Source organism: Microtus oregoni, unplaced genomic scaffold, assembly GCF_018167655.1.
Source record: "Microtus oregoni isolate MIOR12 unplaced genomic scaffold, Mior012 000032F_ref0000030, whole genome shotgun sequence".
Lineage (NCBI taxonomy): Eukaryota > Metazoa > Chordata > Mammalia > Rodentia > Cricetidae > Microtus > Microtus oregoni.
In genome coordinates, this window is record NW_024543091.1 from 799844 (window position 1) to 823022 (window position 23179).

General features: G+C 40.6%; 1 protein-coding gene across 3 annotated transcripts in view; it reads left to right on the plus strand.

The window, feature by feature from the left end:
- Positions 1–23179, plus strand: part of Cep162 (centrosomal protein 162) — a 76251-nt gene that overhangs the window by 17655 nt on the left and 35417 nt on the right. For 2 of the 3 annotated variants that reach the window (XM_041679853.1, XM_041679855.1), the window contains 11 exons: positions 339–457; positions 1912–1942; positions 2361–2477; positions 4718–4915; positions 5756–5831; positions 9422–9704; positions 11352–11613; positions 18588–18718; positions 18998–19225; positions 19710–19850; positions 21403–21515. In XM_041679853.1, coding sequence (XP_041535787.1) covers positions 339–457; positions 1912–1942; positions 2361–2477; positions 4718–4915; positions 5756–5831; positions 9422–9704; positions 11352–11613; positions 18588–18718; positions 18998–19225; positions 19710–19850; positions 21403–21515 — 1699 coding nt within the window. The remainder of the gene's footprint in view (positions 1–338; positions 458–1911; positions 1943–2360; positions 2478–4717; positions 4916–5755; positions 5832–9421; positions 9705–11351; positions 11614–18587; positions 18719–18997; positions 19226–19709; positions 19851–21402; positions 21516–23179) is intronic. The other variant, XM_041679854.1, reaches the window with a different exon arrangement.

Here is a 23179-nt window from a genome sequence, read left to right on the forward strand (position 1 = left end):
ATATAGGGCCAGTATTTATGTAAGGATATGTCAAAGTACAGAAAATAAAATAAACCTAAGATTGTGTTCATTTTAGTTTGAACTTATTTGTTAGAAAGAAAGAAAAAGAAAGGGAGGGAGGGAGAAAAGAAGAGAGAGAGAGAGAGAGAGAAAGAGAGAGGATGGAGGGAAGGAAGGAAGAAAAAGAAAGAAGGAAGGAAAGAAGGGAGATCCTGGGAGGTACCTTCATGCTATTACCCCAGAGGATTATATTTGGAGATATTTTCTTTGTGAGCCAGTAGTACTTGTTTGAAATTTAACTTTAACAGTGTGATCTTTCTAACAATAATCTCCTTCAGAAACATACAGTGATGATTTTGAAGATGCAGAGGATGTTGATGTACCTTTGATTACTAAAGATGAAGAGACCCATCCCAAAGAGACCTCTGAGTCAGGAAAAGCAGATGTTCCCACACAGGTATGTATCAGTTGTCTTTTAACAGTTTTGTGACTGCTTTTATCAGCTTGGCAAACTCACCATGTAAAGACTTAAGGTGCAGAGTTCCTTGTAGCCCTGCTCATTGCTAACTTAAAGTCTCAGGGTATCAGTATACATTAAACAATCATAATAGTTGATGCTTTTTTATAGGATGGCCTTTGCTGCATAATTGCTTTAAGGTAAGCTTTAGCAATTGAACACAATTAAATATTGATGCTATTTTTCAGTTGATCTATGAACTAACATCATTGTAAGACCTGACCTTGTGGAAGCTGTAAATAGCTCTTCTCAGGATTGGTAAGATTGGCAGTGTCAGTATCTGGAGCTCCTGTACTTAAGATAAAAAAAAAAATCACACTGCTCTGTTGTTCACATACAGGCTGCTGCTCTAGTACTGCCATTCCCTCAGTTCTTACCAAGGTGTGTTTAAGGCTGCCATTAAATACTACGTATGTGCAATAATTTGTCATTGTAGCTATATAATAGTAGTTAATGGGATCTTTACTATTTATTATTTTGGTCTTCATCTTTGCAGTTTTTTGAGGCACTGTTAGGACAAGATGTTTTAAGCTTATATAAAGCCATAGATTATCTAAATAGAAACACATTGAAGTTATACATAAATGCTTTGTTTTTTTAGTTTATATAATACATCTCCTCAAGTGTATATACATATATCAGTTTTCAAGAAGCAAAATGATTTTTAAATTAACAGAAAAATTAATGTGACCTCATGATATCTTTAGAAATTCATGGTATTTATGTTTGAAATTTGGCACTCCCAGTATTTAATGAAAATTAATAAAGAGCAGGATATTACCATTTATCAAGAAGGTATAATCTTAACAAAAAAAAAAGAAAGTATAATCTGCATAATAATAGGAACCCTCCCAGAGCTGATTAAAAATGAAAATGATAAAAAGCTAAAGTGTTAACTCTAGAAGACCCTACACTGCCTGCCCAAGAAGGGAATCAAAGGCGATGCTACATAAAAACCTTAGTAATGAAGAACTGCATCTCTCCTGCCAGTTGGTAGCACGCCTGTCTGAAGGTATGTCCTTCAGACTGTAGAGAAAATGGGGAATTGGATGTATATTTGGTAATTAAGTTTTGACCAATTGATTGATGTTATACTTGTTGTGACATAGCTCTGTTACTTTGATATTTAAAGAAAGACATTATTTTTGAGACATAATTTTTGAGCAGGTGACCTCTAGGTACTTTAGGCAAATCTTCTTAAGGCCTAAAACAGGTTTAGCAATTGCCCAGATTTAGAAGGAACAGGTAGAAATTCCTGTACAGCTTTGGCTCAGACAAGTGTTGATGAAGACACCTAGAAAATGTTTCTGGTCCTCTCATAGCTCCTGCTTCTCAAAACTGTGGTCATTCCATATAATCTTGCTTTCAAAACATGTAATTTTCTTTTAATTTAGGAAGAAGAGAAAACTGGCATGCTGGCTAATGGTAAATATTATTAATTGACAAGTAAACTGTTCAAAATCTCATCTAAATAATTTTGAATAAAATGTTTTTGTTTTGAATCTTTCTCAAAGAATTAAAATTCTTAACCTTTCTTAGTCATTTGTCCTTTATTCCTTTCTTGACCCTATTATGTTTGAAATATTTCCTTTTCTGTTTTTCTCAAGCCTTCCACCTTCCAAATAAATGTCTAGATATATGGAATCACTTATGTTTGTTTTGATGTTAGCCTATTATCTTGTATATACCATTAAAATCATGCATGTGGAAACACACGTGATTATACACTAACAACATTTATATGTAAATATTTGTTTTTAAGCATTGCATGTGCCTAATTTTATTGGACCAAGAAACACACAGAGCTTCCTACACTCCTTGTTTTTTGTTTATGTTCCTGCAGTTGTGCTGCTCGATTCTTTAGACTCTGTTGAGGATGTTGACCTTGCTTATCAAAATAAAGCAACCCCTAAAGCAAAGGCCGTCCCAGAAATGACTGCTGGTGAACTAGCGGGAACAGGTAACGCATGTGAAAACGTGATTAACTATAGGATGCTCTGTGAGTAACTGGCTTCTTTTCTAGAAAATTTCATGTAATAACCATCTGGACATTGAGGATGTTCAATCTCATAGATTGACTATGCTGTCATTACAAGGGGAAGCTGTAGGTGAGGGCTAAGTAGTTGTTGTACCATCCATGGTTTTCTGTTCAATTCGCCATGAGGAGGAGAAATGGACATGGGTCCTGGCTGTGCTTTACATTGTTCCCTCCTCAGGCACAGGCTATGTCACACCCTTAGATTCTGAACTATTTTCCCTAAAGCTCGTAACAGTTTTGTGATATTGCCCTTTCAAACTATAAAGCAGTAGAACCATCATTGTCATTTGGATCTTCCATGAAATTAGGATTGTGCCAGGCAGCATATTGTTTTGCTATAGAATATAATATATTCTTGATTTCCCACATTATTAGTTGCAAATGGGAACTTTTTAACCATCTTGCTTTGGGGGTTCAGAGGACTTATTTAGATTAGTCTAGTAAACTGAGACCCTTGGATAAAAAAAAACAGTAGAAATCACAAACCAACTCTAAACATCTTGTATGTTACTTATACTAATTTTTAACTAATTTCCTTTTTTGAGACAGGGTTTCTCTGTAGCTTTGGAGCCTGTCCTGGAACTAGCTCATGTAGACCACACTGGCCTCAAACTCACTGAGATCCGCCTGCCTCTGCCTCCCAAATGCTGGAACTAAAGGTGTGCGCCACCACCGCCTGCCTTACTATTTATTTTCTTGTTACAGAAAAGCTCATGTTTCTTGGTATACAGTGCACTTTTATCTATTTGTTTATTTGTATTGTGTGCATGTGTGTATAGTGTGTATCTCTGGGGGCTTGAATGACGTGGTACACATGTTGTCATAGTTCAACTTTCAGGAGTCAGCTCTCTTCTGCCGTAGCTTCTGAGGGTCAAACTCATATATTAAGGCTTGTCTAGCATCGCCTTCACCTGCTGAGCCATCTCATTGGTCCCTGGCTTGATGAATTTTTAAACACTGAATGCTCCCATGTAATCAGCATCTAGATCAAAAATCAAGAAGACTCAAACTACATTATCTTGTCATAACTCTTATTTTTGGCCAACATCTTCCAAGGGTTGTTACTGTCTAGATTTGTTTCATATAGTTTTCCTCTTCAAATAGAAAATAAAAAATCTCTGGGTGTTGTGGTGCATCCTTATAATCCTAGCATTCAGTAAGCTGAAACAGAAGGATGGCAAATTTAGTATCAACCTGAGCTATATAATAAGACCCAGTCTTGTAGCTGGCAAGGTGGTTCAGCCAGTAAAGGTATGGCCTGGGCTACATGAGATCCTTTCTCCAAAAACAAAGGGAAGAGTCCAGAGAGATTGCTCAGTGGGTAAAGGTACTTGCCACGCAAGTCTGGTGACCCAATCTCTAGAACCAACATAAGTAAACAGAGAGAACCACTCCAGTCTTGTCCTTTAACCTCCACTGTGTAGTTTGTATTTGTATGTGCACACTATATACACATAAATAATAATAATAATTTTAAAACAAAGGAATGATAGAGAGGAGGAGAAAGGGAAGAATTAATTGGATTTTTCAAAAGTATTGAGAGGATTTTAAAAGGACTAGAGATAGACCACTTGATGGGCCATTGATAATAAAAAATGGAAAAGCACTGACTGGAGTGGTAGGTAGAAGAAAGGGTGTAAAAGAAACCGTGGCCAGGTAGAGGATGTTGTCTGATGTCTTACAAGCTCAGAAAGGACACGGGACTGGGCATTGCCATCAGGAAAGGGCTTTGAGTCATAGCAGCTTCAACCAAATGACAGAGCCATCAGTAGTTTGTAGGGTTTGAGGAGCATGCTTGTAGTAGGAACCATTCAGACTGAGATTACCACACAGCGGGGTGAGAATTACCCTGCAAGGGCAGGATCCTTCAGGAATGTGTCCATCTAGGAGGTATGGGAACAGTTTTACCTGGCACAGAGAGGCTGGTTCAGGACAGTGAGACAGCAGGGACTGGTAACGTCAGAGTTGACAATTGCCACATCAAGATTGTCTTTACTTGCTGTGAGTTCATACCCATAGCCTACCCAGGTTTCTGCTCGACTCTACTTTTCTAATATTGCTGTTGACCTGCAGCCTTGTTCACCACTCCTAAGAGACTAAGGAATGACTTCAGTGTTGCATTTGTCTCCTGTGATGCCTGGGAATTGCATTTATTTCAACAGGTGTGTCTTATGGACAGAGCAGTGGTGACACTGAAGCCCTGCATCAGGCTTACTGTCATATAGCTCATTCTCTGGGAGACACAGGGGAACCAAGAATCGAGGCTAGCACTATGGAAAATGTCAAGAGCTCAGTAAGAGATTATCTTCAAGAAAATGAAGAGTCTTCAAAGAACATCTCCACCACAGAATCTGGTAAAGGTGACAGCTTTGGTAGAAAGATGATGGATGGACGGATGGATGGACGGATGGACAGACAAATTGTCTCTACTATTTACCCTCTTTAGACAGTGTCCGTTGGAGTATATTCTACATACAGTTTGCTGTGGTGATGACTTCTTAGTGTTTGAATGTAAAGGGTGTTATGGTAAGACACCACAGGACCCTGAATGGTGGCACAGGTCCAAGACAAGGAGCCATGCAGCAGGCGAGAAGTGCGCCATGAAGAGAAAGTGGGCATTTATTTAGTGGGTTATGGAGGGGAAAGGGAAAGGGAAGAAGGGAAGAAGTGGAGAGAAGGGAAAGATGCAGAAGCTGCCTCCTTGGGAGAGAGACAGAAAGGAAAGAACTCAGAACTTGGGCTGGAAGCTGAAGGAAGATCTGTTTGCCTCAGTAGATTGGAGAGGGAGTGGGCAGGGCCTGTCTCTTAAAGGGACAGGACAGACCATTACATAGGGCATGATCAAAGGAAACCCCATCTGGATTAACTCCAGAGTTAGAGCTAAACACAGAATACAGCTCATCTTCCAATGAGCCTTAGCCAAATTAAGCAACAAGCTTGGCATATATACGTATGTGCATTAATAGAAATAGTGTTTTAAGATTAAAAAAATTACATAGCAAGTGTGTATATGAGATCTAGATGTAGATAATGGAGATTTTATAAGATCCAAGAGAGGGTTCCTGGTGCAATTTTGTGATGTAAATTTCATTTATTGCACATGCCATTTTGTTAACTATATGAAATAGAGAAAAATTATTTTTATGTTACTTAATATATAATTTAAGCAATTTAGGCAATTTAACTTTTCTCATTTTTAGATCTGCCCACAGTAGAGGAGCTGATGAGACCCATCAGGATAGACTCCTTTGGGGTCAGTGGCTTTGACTTGCTCAGGTATGAGGTTTCAGCAATGCCCTGTGCAGGACGGTTGCTTAACTGAGTGGTGTTTACTGTTGTCGCTTCTTGTTTTGTCACAGGGAACTTAAAACCATCTGTTCTGTGGAACCATTCCTCGTAAATGATTAATCAAAAATGCAGGCTTGTTTGTGTCTACCTGTGAGCCCCTGATCTCTTTTTGTATTTATCCTCCATCAAAATTTTCCCAGTACTAAAAGAAAAAGAAAGTTGGTGCCATTAACTAGTCCTAATGTCTTCACTGAAAATGTGATTCCTCCTCTTTCAGTGGCACATGGGTCTCCAATCCACTATCAGTGGAAAATTTATTCTATTTTTATATGAACCATAGGTTCTGACTTAGTCAGCAGCTGACCATCATCTCACGGTTAGGTGGAGGGTATGGTCTTTGATGCTTGTAGAATTTCAACTTCACAAAATCAAAGGAGTATGGGGATAAATTTGGTAAAGTTTGTCAAATATATGAACAGATTTTGCCTCTGAAATGTACACTTAAAATGGTTAAAATGATACATTTTATGTCAAATATAATACCAAAAGAAAAAATAATAGAATAAACACAGCAAAAAAAACCTGAATACTTATATGATCCAAGGATCAATAATTTCAGAAATGTCATAATGCCACCCTTACCTCTTTTAAAATCTCCAGTGAAGTGTAAGGTAAGTAACTTAACTGCTGTAACACATAGTTCTTGGAGGCCTAGTAGTAGAACATCACACAGTTATTTCTCACACACGCATGGGCAGTGAGACTGGTTGGGCTCTGCTCCGTGTGGGCATTCAGTGCCCAGTGCTTCGATCCCCAACTGTAGCTTTGACTGTAGTGTTATCCGGAAAGTAAAGAGTGGCATGTCACATTCTGTCTGTCAGAACCAAAACTTTGAGGAAACCAATTGGAGGAAGGTGGGAAATATGATTTACTTGTGCACCTAGAAAGAAAAATGTACTAGTTTGGTAGTGTCTAGTTAGTACCCTCATAATACCCAGATGGCCAGTGGCCATCATTTTTCATTACAGTGTCCTACTCAGAGCTCTTACCATCAGGAAAGCCCTGATATCCAAGTGAAGTACAGCCCTCTCCAGTTTGGGTGTGATTCTTTACCAGTAAATGAATTAAAAAACAGACAATGTGTTTCCTTCCCCTCAGCCAACATCAAGTAATGGAAATGGCTCTGTTCAGGAATGGGAAGTCTGTGGGAAATAGAGCAGTCAGAGTTGCCACTTCGAAAAGACCGGAAGGACCTTGTAAAAACCTTAAATAACGGGATTGCCCAGATTAGGCCTTTCCACTTTTCCAGAACCACATATGAATATTTCTGGATAGCCGCTGTTCCTGTTTCTTGGACGATTTATCTCAGGTTATCGACATTGGCCAAGCTACAGTAGGTTTTAGGAGAAGGACATGCCATGCTGGGTTACACGCTTTTTCTACTACCTGCAGGTAGTTCTCAGACTCCCGTTTTCTGGCTCTGGGGAGTGGTTCAGCTTTGCTTTCCTTTGCTTTTGAACTTGATTGTTAGCCTTCAGTGGCCTTCTGGTTTGTTTGGCTCCAGTCAGCTCCATGTGCCAGAAACTAGATTCAAAGTTCTTTGCTATGTTAAATTTTAAATCTACTTGAGATGCTTAGTTCTTGACCATCTGGGAACAGTAACCCTATGTGAAGAACACGCAGGACCTATGGCCTTGTGAGAAACATCCAGCATTCTTTCAGCTGAGAAATGTAATGAAATTCTCCTTCTCGCACCATCTTTCCAGAGTGAACCCTATTGCTGACGTCTGTATGCAGAGAGTAAACCCGATAAGTCCTAAGTTTCTAAGTATTCCTTGTCAGTTCTCTGGAAGAGCCATTCTGTCCTGAGTTCATCTGGTTTCTTGTAATACCTTGCTGAAAGCAGCCAGTAATAGCCAGCACTTAGTGTCATTATGTCCTCTCCCGCCACTTTTTAACCTTACTGCTCCAGGTCTGCCTAGATGAAGTTGGAAGTGGCAGATTAGCAAATGTTGTGCACTACAATGCCCCTCTCTAGCCTCTGCCGTCAGTTTCCTGGCACCTGGAGCCCGTCCATGCTAGTGCTCACATTCTAACGGCAGGAACTAGTAAATGTCAGAGAAACGCAGCCGAGTTGGTACTCAGCAGGAACAGGAAACAGTTTGGATTAGCACCTAGATAGTAAGGAGCTGATGCATTTCCTGCTGGCTCCAAGTACTTTAGAAGTTTCCAGCATTTACTGAGTAGCTTGTCTACATAGTATAAAAATGGTAGCCTCTTAAACTGTTCCTCAATCACAAATCATAAGATAGTCATATTTTAGAGCCCTTGTGGTTTACTGGTGTTTAACCAAATATAAGACATTCCTTGGAAATATAGTTCCCAAAATGTAAAAATAAATAAATAAATGATGTAGCCAGGCATGGTGGCACATGCTTCTAATCCCCAGCAGCAGGGATATAGAGACAAGCAGATCTCTGTGAGTTCAAGGCCAGCCTACAAAGTGAGTTCCAGGACAGCCAGGACTGTTACACAGAGAAACTCTGTCTCAAAAAACAACATAAAGGTGTGTTTCAATGTTCTCCTGCATATACTTCAGTGTACCATGTGCTCCCTGATACCCATGAAAAGCCAGAAGGGGGCACTGACTTCCGTGGAACTGGAGCCACAGGCAGCTGTGAGTCACTCTGTGGGTGCTGGGAATTGAACCCAGGTCCTCTCTGAGAACAGCAGTGTTTTTAACCACTGAGCCATCCCTCCAACCTGTTCTGACATTTTTAGTACTTGTCTAATTTGTTTTAGTTCATTAAATGGTAAATGGTTTAATTTTAAAATCCTAGTGATTTTTATGATTTTATTTTCAAGTTTCCCTATATTGTGGTTATTTCTATGCTTTTGGTATTTATACTCCTTGATTTCTTGTCATAAATTATAGTCACTTTAGAGTCTTACAGAAATATATAAAAAAATTCCTCTACTTCGAATACATGTTGATATAGTCCAGGCAGTAGTGGCGCACACCTTTAATCCCAACACTAAGGCGGAGGCAGGTATTTCTGTGAGTTCAAGGCCAGCCTGGTCTGCAGAGTGACCTTTATAGTCAGAGCTGTTACACAGAGAAACCCTGTCTGGAAAAACAAAACAAAATACGTGTTGACTTAGTAAGAAATTGTGGGTAAAAATTATTGTGCTGCATTAAAATTATCTGAAATTAGTGGGGCATAATGGCACATGCTTATAATCTCAGTAGCTGTCAGAGGTGGAGGCAGGAGGATCAGGAGTTCAGGATCATCTACTAATCCCAGCACGAAGTTAGAGGCAGGTATTATCTCTGTGAGTTAGAAGCAAGCCTGGGCTCCATGAGACCCTGCCTCAAAAGAACAGAAAAAAAGTATGAACAGTTACATGATAACCTGTGAGTATCCTAGGCTAATGGTGTTGTGTTGTATGACATGTTTAACAGTGTAACTTCGTTTGAATAGTTACAGCTCATGTCTGTACAAATATGAGTGGATCACTGAGGAACTTGAGGACTTAGGTTACATGCAGTTTTTACTGTGTTCTACTTTGTTCTGTAGCCTTAAGAAAGCAGCTGACAGTGAAGAGGGGGAATCTAGGAACTGTTTACCTCTTAAGATGAATGGAAACACTGTGTCTCAAGACCCCACTCATGAGAGCCAATTTCCCCACAAACACAAGGAGAATGTGGCTTTACCCAAGACAGCAGGTGAGAGCATGGGTGGCGGCTGTCCAGCATCAACTGCTATGAAAGATCGTTTGGACAAAGTGTACCTTGAGATTTTGAAGAAAAAAACAACTGTTAACCCTTCACTATTACCTCAGGATGACAAAACCAACCAGGTAAGAAGTATGCGCTTAAGCTGTGGGGCTGCTGACATCAGCTGTGGGTGGGACTTCTTACAGAGCCCGCCAGAGCACTCACTTCCTTTTTCTTTTATTCTTCTCCCATACCTTTCATCCCTACCTCTGTTTTCCCTCTGCCACTCTTCCCAGCCCCCCTCCCAACACTTCCCCTCTCCCCCAGATGCACTTTTTCTCTGTTTTTCTTCTAAAAAAGAGCAGACCTTTCAGGGGTATAACAAACTCGGCATAACAAGTTACAATAAAACTAGATACAAACCCTCATATCAGGCTGGATGAGGCTACACAGTAGAAGGAAAAGGGTCCTGTGAGCAGACATAAGAGTCAGCGACACCCCAGGTCTCACTGTTAACAGTCCCACAAGAACACCCAGCTACACAAGTGTATATATATGCAGAGAACCTAGCTCAGCCCCATAAAGGATCCATGACTGTCTCTTCCGTCTCTGTGAGCCCCTAAGAGTCCCGCTTAATTGAATCTTTGGACCATGTTCTTCTGGTGTCCTTGACCCCTCTGGCCCCTGAATACCCCCACCCCCATCCACTCCAGGGTTCCCCTGACTCAGTCTAACATTTGCCTGTGGGTCTCTGCATCTGTTCCCAGGGGTTGCCAGATGGCACCTCTTCTGATGACAGTTGGGCTAGGCACTGATCTATGAGTATAGCAGGATGTCCATTTCCTCTTGCCCTTTCCTTCTATTTCCTTTCGTTAACTAGTTTAAGACTTGGATCGTTTCAGAAAACATTCTCTGCATCACTGCATAGCTCAGGGCTCATCTCCTCAGTCTGCACCATAAGAGAGTTGGCATTTATAGGATTGTGATCAGCCACTGTGACGAAATGCACATCTCATTGTTCCTTCTTTCTCTGTTTAGCTTGGTTCCAGTATTCTATTTTTACTGTCTAATTTAGTATTTGCTATGAAGCATCTCATTTTTGTAGATGTGCTGTGTAACTGTATTGTTACTGTGATAAAATACTCTGAAAAAGCCAGTTGGGAAAGAAACTTTGTTGGTTCCTAGTTGAAGATACAGCCTGTCATGGTGGGAAGTCAACGAGAGCAATGAATCCCAGGTGCAGCACAGTTCCTTTCCCCTTTTATGAAGTTCAGGACCCCTGTCAGGGAAGGAGAGCTTTCTCACCACAATCTGAGTACCCTCTTATCACAGGTACCTAGGCCCTTCTCCAGCACCCCAGTCAGGGAAGGGGAGCCTCTCATCACAGGTTCCTAGGCCCAGCTCCCACCCAGATTCTGTAGGGTTGACAATCCACTAACCATCACAAGTCTTGATATTTTTAATATACCTTAAATCCAAAGAAAATTAGGTGCTGTTTTGGTTGTCATTTCAAAATACCTTCCTCCTTGATGTCTTCATTACTCCAGTAGCTACACCTTACTCTCCAGCTAGCTTATTTTTGCTTTAAAGTACTTGGTGCCAATGCTAACTGTGAAGATAGGCTTCAAAACACTGGAATTCTAATAAATTAGAGAACGTTGCTGTAGTAGTTTGCCCTTCACAAACCTCGTTATTTGCCAGTCACGATCTTGCCATGTGTTAATTTTTTTTTTAACAAGAGTAGTTGAAATTCATTCCGATACTAAAGAGTTTGCTCTTGTCGTATACAGACTTCAAAGACTCAGTTCAGTGCTGGGGAAGAAGGACCTGTAACTGGCAAGCAGGTTCCATACAAGAAGGCCAGAAGTGCACCTCCTTTGCTTAAGAGAAAGCCGCAGAGTGGACTGTATGTATCAACTCGGAGCTCAGGCTACAGCAAAGCCAGTTCGCCACTACAATTATTTTCTGCTTTTGAAAAGAAATCTTCAAAGGACAATATAAAAAGTAAAAATGTGAGATCCATTCCCACATCAAGTCAATTCAGGAAAAAAGGTAAGAATACATTCCTTTCAAGGTAGAGTTTGACATATAAATAGCATATTATGTCATTTTCTTTGTTTTTTTCTGTGTATTCCTTTTAGAATAAGTGTGTAGTGTATAGCTGTTGAGGATAGTAGCAATGAAGATAGTGAAAAGTGGTTGATGAAAATATGTTTAAAGGTAGAGCCGATAATGTAAAAATCTAGTTTGGGTCACTGTAGTTTTTGGTCCAGGCAACTGAAGGAATGGAGCAGACGCTCCCCGAGGTCAGACAAATGGAGGTAAACTCTGGGCTGAGAGGAAGGGAGATGACAACTTTGAGATGACGTTCTGACTTACAAACAGTGATAAAGAGTAGGCATTTAGATTGAAAGTCTGCCGTCCTAGAGGAAGTATAAACTGAAGATACCATTTGAGCACTTACTAAAGACCAGAAGATGCGTTTTTATAAGCACTGACAGAGCAGGAGGATGTTCTTGTTACCTCTTTCTGTTGTTATGATACAAAAGCAACTTGGGGAAGAAGAATTTGCTCTCACTTATAGGCTACAGTCCGTCCTTGTACAGGGACTTGAAGCAGAATGCACACAGGTACACAGCTTACTGACCTGGTTGTCCTGGATTTCTCAGCTACCATTCTTACACATCCGGGGTCTCCCTGCCTAGGGGTTGCACCTCCCACAGTGGACCCTTCTACTTCTTAGTAGTCAAGGAAATGCCCCGCAAACATGCCATCCACAGACCAATCTGTTGGAGGCAACTCCTTAATGGAGGTTCCTTCTTTCCATTTGACCCTTAAGGCTGTGTCTTTTGGCAGCTGAAGCTATGACAGGCTTACTAGAGGGTAAACACAAACAGGCTCACTCTAGCCGATCAAACAGAACAAAAGGGATCTGCAAGGCAGGCAGAGTGAGGGAGGAGAACCCTGACAGAACCTTCAGTCTAGGGAAGATGTAGCTCAAGGAGCGTCTCTTCTGCCATTTGTTGCCCACAGGGGAAGAAGCTGAACTGAGAACAGCTCTTCAGTTTTAGCAAGTTGGTGGCCATCAGCGGTGGAGGTCAGATTCCTGGCAGAGCTGACTGCAAGGCAGATTGAGTAGACAAGAATGTGGATAGAATTAGTGCTTCAAGTAATAGGACATTCTGGAGGAAAGTTCCCGTGAAAGGCAGAAGATGAAGCAGAAGCTGACTTGGAAGGAGTTGAGAGACAGTTAGGGGGCCACCACAGTAGCACTGTGGGTAAAGATATTTGCCACTCCAGCCTTAGCATCCTAAGTTAGTCCTGAAGGAGAGAATTAGCTCCTAAAAGTTGTTTTCTGGCTCTACACCTCCACACACTTAAACACATACTGCACATGTCTGCCCTTAAGAAAGACTGAATGGAAAGAGAAAGAATGGACAGTGTGGTAGATAGAGGGAATAATTGCCAGGGCAGTGTCCTTGACTTAGAACTATAATGGTGCACAGTAGGACTTCATTACCTAGGAATGTGGACAGTTCTGAGTTCTAGGAAATGTGGAAGCACAGGAAGAGAGCACCAGCTGGCAGCTGGATAGATGTGAGAGGGAGGAAGTGTGACTGTTACCTCTGTCTGCTTCAGTCTTCTTAGAATCAAACACCGTGCCATCACAGAGCAGTGAAGAGGGAAAGAAGGGAAGATATGAAGTATGCTTCCAAGTGGTTACTGAGCTGGAGGTTAGAAGGTCATTGCATGATTGGAAGTGAACCTAGGTCACACCAGTGTGAGTGAGCAGCTAAGAGCAAGGAACATTAAGGAACCAAAGTCAAGGAGTTGGCAGAGTCTGAGTATGTTGAAGTCATTGCAAATGAAGACAAGTGTCACAGTGATTGAGAAGCTATCAATGTAAATGATTGAAGGCAACAATATTTTTATGAGTAGAGTTAGCTAATATTCTAAACTTGTTTTCCATATTTCAAAATCTTAAAGTATTTGCGACTATCAGAATCAAAACACATTACTCATTTTTGTACTAAAACATGCAGTGGTGGACTGCACCAGGCTTTTTCTTTTGAGCTGCCAACCAGTTCCCAGATCATGACACAGAGACTTAGGAATGCTTGGCCTTAGCTTAGGCTCCATTCTTGCTAGCTCTTATAACTTAACCTATTTTTCTTCATTTACATTTTGTCTCAGGACTTTTTACCTTTCTCTCTGAATGTCCTACCCTGTGTCTGCTGACTGCCAGCTGCCTTGCTGGCCCAGGGCATCTTCCTCTCTTGCTCCCCATTCTCTCTTCTTTCTTCTTATACCTCTCTGCTTGGCAGTCCCGGTTATACTTCTCCTGCTTAACTATTGACCATTCAGCTTTTTATCAGACCAGTCAGGTTCCTTTGGCAGGCAAGGTGAAACAAATGTAGCACCTCTTTACATCTTTAACAAAGGCAGCAGAAACAAATGTAACACACCTCCGCATAGTTAAAGTAATATTCCACAGCACAGACAAACGTAACACATCTTTGCCTGGCTAAAATAATATTCCACAACAGTGGACCTGTTCTTTCGCTGAACTACTGTAGTATCTCGTTAGACTGTTCAGTATGGGTTTTTTGTATTTGTCTCTTTGTTGATAATCTGCCCAGAGTAGCTTTAATTTTACTCATAACGGTAATTCTTTTGGAATAATTGTTACAGGTTGGGTTCCTTGGGAAGCACAGTAGGGCAGTTCAGATCATCATTGGTTAGAATAAAAATTAAGCCCAGTTGCTTAACCAAATGAAAGTCTTTTGTCTTTGATGTGACTGTGAGCCCAAAGGGAGCTGAGATATGCAGCTGGGAAAGGAACCAGATAGATCCCATCTTTCCTGTTGCAGAATCCATACAATGTGACTTCTGTCTTTTTTGTAAGATTTATTTTTGAGAGAGAAACAGAGAGAGAGAGAGACAGAGAGACAGAGAGAATGAGAATATGCCTATACCAGGTTATATGCATGTGAGAATACAGGTGCTCATTGAGGCCAGAGGTGTCAGATGCCCTGGAGTTGGAGTTACCAGTGATTGTGAGCCACCTGATGTGGGTTTCAGGAAGCAAACTTAGGTCCTCTGCAAGAAAAATAAATACATGCTCTTATCCACTGAACCCTTTCCCCAGCTTCCTCTGTCTCTATTCTTACACAATGATGTCTGTCTCCACGTTCTGCCCATGAGGTGGAATGACAGTAGAGCAGCCAAATCTATGGTGCTTTCATTAGAATCTCTTCCCTGAAACCCTTCACCTAGGAACCTTTTGCTTCCATCTTTTGACTAAAACTTGTTGCCACCCCAGTTTGCATACAGTTTGGGGTGCAGTCACTGTGAGCTAAGCACATTGCTGCCCATGTAGAATTAGGTGTCTGTTAGAGGGGAGGAAGTGGAGGTTAGTGGCTACAGACTTGTCACGTGGGGGCTGCCTGTTTATTCTAGCTACCTTTTACTTAGCATTTCATGTTTATGCTTTCTTTTTTAAAAAAAAAACTTGCTGATGAGTAAAAATTCAAAAATAGGGGAAAACAGGAAAAAGAAAAGGTAACAAGAAATACTGTGCCGTGCTAAGTGCTGAATCAGGCTTTTCTCTGTGTGTGTCTTAAACAAGAGAACAAATGGGTGGGTGGACAGCAGAAGTAGATAAATGGACTGAATATTTTCTAAGAGTAATACCCAAAAATACCAGATGAAGCCCATTAGTCTACAGACTGACCTAAAACTCAGTTTCTAAAACAATGATGTGATCACACTTTAAGTTCTTTTTATTTTTTTAACTTTTTAACTTATTTTATATGCTTAGCCCACATGTGTGTATGTGCACCATTTGCATGTCTGGCACATGAGGGGGCCAGAGAGGGCATTGGACCTCCCAGAACTGCAGTGATAGACGTTTGTGGGCCACCAGCTGGGTGCTGAGCGTCGAACCTGGGCACTATGGAAGAACAGCCAGTGCTTTTCACCACCGAGTCATCTCCTGGCCCCTACAAGTTCTTAAATATATTAGATGTAGATTCCTTAAATCTCCAAGGAGATAAACTTCATTCTTAAAAATTACATGTTCTAAGACATCCCCTTAAGAAATAGATTCTGATAACCTCTGAGAGATTGCTAACGCCACATTATTGTTTCCTGGCTTTATTTTCAATTTTATGTATTGCCAATAACTTCCTTCCCTTCTGTGAAATATGAAGTAATATATTCTGCATCCCCATGCCACCCAACCAGGGGTTTTACTTTTTCAAGGTATATTTTCTCTTGCAACCATATCTCTCTCAGTTTGGAGATTTAGTTTTTGCTTCTGGTTATTAAGTAAATTGAATGTCTGTTACCGATAGTGACATCAATGTGGAATTACTTTGATTCATTTCTTTATGGTTGAATGTGATTAATGCATTGTTTCTTCAAAGAGGTCTAATTCTGCAGGGTTTTTCTGTTTGAATTTTCATATTAAGAAATTTTCCTTTCTTAGGTAAGGGGGGAAATAGCAGATAGATGTCTTACAGAGGACTTGGTTCCGTTGCCAGCATGTAGCTCACAACTGTCTGTACCTCTAGTACTAGAAGATTCAGTGTCCACTTCTGGCCTCTTTGGGGCACCAGACACAAACATGGTACACAGATATATATTCCATAAACACTCATACCTATGGAAAAAAAGATTCAGGAATGGAAATTCTGTTGTAAAAAGTCTGGCAGGTTGAATGTCTACATACAGAACCTCCTATTTGTAGCTGCCTAGTCCTCAGAGAGTCGTTTGCTGGCGGGACACTCCTAGCCCTTGTCATGGAATAACCTGCCTGTGATTGGAAGGGATCATATGCTACATTTTCAGTGATTCAGTTTTTTTGGATGCTTTAAGACATTTATTATGAAACACACTAAGTATGATGATGACTGTAAGGAAAACCTTTATATGCCTACAAAAAAAGATAGAAATGAATCTTTCTGTGAGGAAGTATTGAATTATTTCTTCTTTCAGCTTTTCTGTATTTTCCAAATATCTGAAGATAGTTTTAATTTAAAAAATACATTTAAACAAATCTTGAGGAAATAATTGTAAAAAAAAATGAGGCTATTTATTTATCTTTAAAGCAGCTGGATAACGTTCATAGAGTGTTAAGCCTGACACATTTGAATGTGGGCTCTAAGATTCCACAGAAGCTCTCACCTATTTCCCCTTCCTAGGGCGATGCATTTGTGTCCCTCTTAGGGTTCTCCTTGCCACCTAGCTCCTCTGGGACTGTGGACTGTAGCCTGGTTATCCTCTGCTTTACATCTACTATCCACTTAGGAGTGAGTACGTACTGTTTGTCTTTCTGGGTCTGGGTTACCTCACTCAGGATGATTTTTTCTAGTTCCATCTATCTGCCTACATGATGTCAATTGTTTTTTACTGCTGAGTAGTAATCCATTGTGTAAATGTACCACATAGTCTTTATCCATTCTTTGGTTGAGGGGCATCTAGGCTGTTTCCAGATTCTGACTATTATGAATAATGCTGCTATGAATATAGTTGAGCAGATGTCCTTGTTGTGTGATTGAGCATCCTTTGGGTATATGCTTAAGAGTGGTATTGCTCCTGGGTAAACTGGGGGAGGGGGTGGGGGGGTGGAGAGGGAATGGGGGATGAGAACAGAGGAATGGGATGATCGAGTTGGGGGAGGGATAGAGAGGGAGAACAGTAAAAGAGGCATCTTGATAGAGGAAACCATTGTGGGGTTAGGGAGAAACTTGGTGCTAGGGAAACTCCCAGGAATCCACAACAATGACCCTGGCTAAGATTCCTAGCAATCATGGAGAGGGTGCCAGCATAGGCCTTCTCCTGTAATCAAATTGGTGATTAACCTAATTGTCATCATAGAACCTTCATCATAGAAACTGATGGTTTCGAAACAGATGCAGACCAGGCACTGGACCGACCTCCAGGAGTCCAGTTGAAGAAAGGGAGGAGGGATTATGTGAGCAAGAGGGGGTAAATTAGATCATGAGGGGGAAACCCATGGAGACAGCTGACCCAAGCTAGTGAGAGTTCATGAACTGACAACTGGTACCTCTGCATGTGACCAAACTAGGCCCTCCGAATGTGGGTGACAATTGTGTGGCTTGGTCTGTTTGTGGGATCCCTGGCAGTGGGACCAGGGTTTATCCTTGATGCACGAACTGGCTTTTGTGGAGCCCATTCCCTATGGTGGATACTTGCTCAGCCTTCATGCAGTGTTAGGCTTAGTTAGCTCCCCACGGGAGGCCTTAACCTCTCTGAAAAATGGATGGGGTTTTGGGGATTGTGAGGGGAGTGGGAGGAGACGAGGGAGGGGGAACTGTAGTTGGTATATAAAATGAATTTTTAAAATATTCCATAGAAGCATCTGCCTACATTGCTTGTTGCTAACCGAATAGTATATACTGGCTTCAGAATTTCATCTATCTTTGGAGTTTAAAAGTTACTGTAAAAGCAGAAAATTGGGCCAAACATATATTAGTCACATTCTTTTCTAATTTGCTAGATGATGCTACTGGGTTAGAACAGTATTGTTAGTCTTTGAAATCAGACTTAGGTTAGGCGTTATGGTATCCTCTGCAGTGTGCATTGCTCCATTGGTGCTGTGATTCCCTCTCATACACCGAGTATCAAGAGTGCTCAAGACACAGTGACTCTGAACTAAAATTCTTCATGCTTACCAGCTGCTCTTTCTGATCCATTATGTGGCCATCCTGACTGTGATCCTCTTACAACATAATTTGTTAAAAGTGGTAAAGTCTTGAAGTTATCCTGATTCATCGTCTCCTCACACTTACTTAGCTCCATCTGTGGATGTTGATTGTGGGTGACTGCTGGGGTGCAGTGACCACAGCGAAAGGACCATAGGGGGGGAGGGTGCCTCAGCCTGTGTTGCGATCTATGTTTTACCTCCACATTGCCACTGTCCTCATTTATTGCCCATCATTGCTGAATGCACATTCAGCCTTACTTTTATTATGGTTCCTTCTGTTGTCTATAATATTTAGAAATATTATCTGGAACAAAACTCATCAAGCCTGCAGTTTTGAATAAGCCATCCCTGCAAAGTAAAGGTAGCCTAGCTACACCTAAGAGGCCAGATGACTCCACAGCCGACTCCACTGTCCAGTTCCAGACTGTAAGTATTGAAGTTCATATTAATATTTCTAATTTTCATATTTTAAAATCATTTTAAAATTAGATTATAAATGTGTTAATTGCATACTTAAGAAAATATCGTAATTGAAGTTGATTAATGTGTACAGATATGAAATTTCTTTTCCTTATTCACATTATTCTCACTGGTTTCTTTGTACTGGAGCATTATTACCATGTCATTGCCAGTCTCTGTCTTTCTGTTTGGGTTCTGGTCTTAACCATGCAACTCATGTAATGAAGTCATGCTTCTTTTTTAAAGGAGCCTTCAGGATCCTCTGGTGAGAACAGAGAGAAAGAATTCCTTATGTTGAAAAGAGCTCAGGATGCAGAGGAAAAATGGAGGGGCGCACAAGCCCTAATTGAGCAAATTAAAATCACATTCTCAGAGAAGGAGAAGGAGCTGGAGAACACCCTGGAAAACCTTAAGAGACAGCAGGAAGGAGAGCTCTTCAAACTGAACCAGGAAAATTACATTCTTCAGGCCAAGGTACCAAATGTACTGTTCTGGTTTTCTTTCTTATATATTAAAATAAATAAATAAATGCAATTATGCTTCCTTTCAAATTCCTTGTTATCCTGGTACCTGGAGCTGTTCACCTTGATGTATTTGCTGTATACAATACAGACTTGGTTCTTGGTTCTCTCCAGAGTGAATTGAAATCAAACATGGCCCATTTTGATGATTTTCCTGTATTAGCTGTTCTTTTGAAAACAAGCCAATGAGTTCCTTATACCCTTCAGAGAAATGAGAGTTCCAACAGGAGCTGTAGTAGAAGATCTAGAGCCAGAGTCACAACAGTGTTTGTGAGTTCCTCTCTCACCAGCAAAGCACTGTGCTGACTTGACAGTGCTCCATGGCACTCCCCAGGACAGCCATAATGGAGGTTGTGTGGGTCTGAGAACCTCTATCTTCCTCACTTCTTTCTTTAATCTCTGTTTGCAAATAAAGCAATTTATTCATTTTCTTAAAGTTAAGTAGCTTTGAAGAAACAAGCAGAAAACAGAAGTGGCTACAGCTTGGAGAAACATCTGATCCCATCACTGGAGAAAAACTGAAACAAATCCAAAAAGAAATACAAGAACAAGAGACACTTCTTCAGGGATATCAGCAGGTGAGACAGTTCTTCAGCCTCAGACAACTTTGCTTTTGACTCTTTAATTATAAATGTAAGGTATATTAAAATACTGCTGTGGTCATTTCACATGCAGATAGAAGTAAGGTAGTAAGTAATTTGACCAGTGTTCTTCCCCTACCTTTTCCCTCTCCTCGTCCTTCCTTCCCGCCCTCTCTCCTGTTCTCTGGAACTCACTATATAGCCCAGGTGGTCCTCAAGGTTGTGATCCACCTCCCAAGTGCTGGGCGCAGGCATGCTCTTTCCTGCCCAGTTGGCCTGCACATTTATTAGCCAGAGTAAAGTAGCTAAGAGCATCAATTCTGGTTTAAATAAAAGCCTAGTTTTAAGTCTTAACTCTAACACCTGCTGTGGGGCCTTGTCCAACCCTCTTACCTTCCTCTGTCTTTATGAGTAGGGATAATAAGACAAGGGAATAGTGAAATTCAAAATAAAACAATACAAACCAGCCCCCTAACCTGGAATACAGTAACCAGCCAGAAACTGTTGCATGCTATTTTAATAGCCATGTCCCTTAGAAATGAGCGTATTTCCCTTAGCTTCTACACAGTTTGTAATAGGTTGTGACTAGTCTTGCTATTGTTTTCAGCCATCAGTCTGCTCTCAAGTGTTGCTGCCTCAAGGATGAGCTTGTTTTTGTTTAGTGTGAGCTGTTGAAAGTGGCAGGTTTAAGATGTAGCTTCCTTTTCTGCCTCCTCTCGTCTTCCACCTCATTGAAGTTCCCTTTTACAACTATAATCTGAGCTTTGCGCCTCTCTTCATCAGTCAGAGAAGCCTGGGGAAACCATTTTCACCACACAAGATGTTCTGCCTCAGTTTAGGGAGACCATTGAGATCCTCATCCCCTGTCTCATCCTGCCATACAGAGAGGGACTTTAAGATTTCACGGGCTCTAAATATGTCAGCTGTCCCCTCAGAAGACAATACACAAGTTCCTTGTGTGTGTTGACATGCCATCTGCCAGGCAGTAGTTCACACATGCTGTGATAATCCATAGTTTTTGTTACCACCTCAAAAGCCTTTAGTTTTCAGAAAATTCTCAATATAAAGTGAGGTCAGTGGGTCAGAGCTCTAATCACAGATTCATCTGTTCCCTATCTAATTACCCCGCTGTTAGAAGTCAGGCTCCTGGGATTTTCCTCTAGTCCTGATGTTTTTCCTTTCTGGCCAGAACCAGAACTGGTATATAGTCCTGCTGGGCTTTCTCACCCCAGCCCACACGTAAGGCTAGGCTTCTCCACTCTCTCTTTTGCCTTTACTCTGGTCAAATTCAGTGTATCGCTCTGACATTAGACTCTTCAGGTTGGGGAATTCTATAATTTCTTTGCATGTTTCTAAAATTTTTAACATTTTAGAAAGAGTTATGTCTAGAGAAGTTGCCTTCTAAGATAATAAAAGATATTTGAAAAGGGTTTTATAAAATTAAAATCTAAGGAAATTGTAAAGACCACCTAAGTGACTTATTTACACCTCTTCATGTCACAAAGTACTGCTAACTTTTAGCTGAAATCATTTTTCTGTTTTTAAAAAGGAAAATGAAAGGTTGTATAATCAAGTAAAAGATCTCCAGGAACAAAATAAGAAAAACGAAGAACGAATGTTTAAGGAAAATCAGAATTTATTTAGTGAGCTAGCCTCTTTAAAGTAAGTTCTTTTGAATTTCTGACACTTAAATATACTTAACTCTTTCTAAGCATATTGGTATCATATTACTAATGAGGTTTTTTCTTAGAAATGGTAAATACTTTTACATGTATCTGTTTTCATTTGTACACTGATTCCCGTCTCGTAAATGTTACATTGCATACCAGAGGATTTTTCTTTCAGTAACTGATAGCTAGTATATACTCCAGTATTCTCAGTGTATCCATATGTGAGTTTGAGGTTGCTTTCAAAGAACTGAAAATAGAGCACTTGCCTTTGTTGGTAAATAACTGGTCCCTAAACAATGATTTGACTAATAATACAAAAGTAAAAAAATAAATCCACAGTATCAGCTTGGCCTTGGGTTCTGTAGAAACAGAATAACTATAGAATAACTCTGAAAAGAGAAAAAAAACATAATTCTAGAAAAAGAGAAAGAAAGTGAAAAAGGAGAGGGAGAGGATGCAAAGAGTATGATCTCAGCTGGAACCTGAGGCCGCGAGGGAGCCCTGGAAAATAGACCACGCCACAGTTTGTACCTCTGACTGGGATGTAGCTGGGAGGGAACTCAGAGCATCTTCTGGGTCAAAGGCTGTTGTTTAGATGACCTCATTTGTTCCAAGTAACAACCTATGAGTGGTTACTATCCAACAATCTGACACTCACCACAGAGCCGTGGCCACCAGAGCCTGCTTACTCATGCCCAACCCTGGTTCATTACCTTACTAGTGGAAGAACAAACACCAAACCTACAAACAGGGACATATGAGGACACTGTCTTCCACTAGGAAATGACTGTTTAGTACATCATTCCACATAAATGTCCAATTATTCAGGATGCTACCAGAAGTTTTGGTGACCATGAATATCACGGATACTAACCATATTTATTAACAGGCTCTTGTTTTTAGATGACTTATAACATGAAAAGAGTAGCCATTCACTTATACTGACCTTTCGTGTAAAAGAGAAAAATATACACCCCGTAATATACAGAAGTGACAGCTATACAGACTGGTGAACAGAGAGAAGGAGGGAAGGAGAGAGAGAAAGAAAAAGAGAGTGTTTTAATGTCCCTTTCTCTTATTGAGAGTGGCCCCAAAGCCAGGTATGTTGTTCTGATGCTTGAAGATACTTACATCTTCTTGTAAGATGCTTCTCATAAGATCCGATCTGAACTGGAGATGTAGCTCAGTTGGTGAGGTCTGGGTTAGGTTCAGTCCCCAATACCACATGCACTAATCCTGGCATGCATGCCTGTAGTTGCAGTACTCTGGAGGGAGGCAGGAGGCTTGGAAGTTCAAGGTCATCCACAGCCATAAAACAGCTTAGTCTAGTTTGAACTCTATGTCAGATATTAGATAAGTAAACATAACTTTTAAAATACCACATTTTTACTCCCTGGCTTCTAGAAAGAACTATTCCTAAATCCCAAATTAAGTAGACTTCCATTATAAAATAATGAACAGATAATTATTTAAATAATTTATTTAAAACGTAGATTTTTCTTGAAAAAAGTCTAAAATTTGAATCTGAGGTCCAGATATGTTTCTGGTTTTGTTTCTATATATTAAATTGAGATTTGTATTTGTCAGATCAAAGGAATCATTCAGCAGCAGTGAGACTAGGAGTACAGAAAGCTCTAGAAAAATGGTAATACTTAT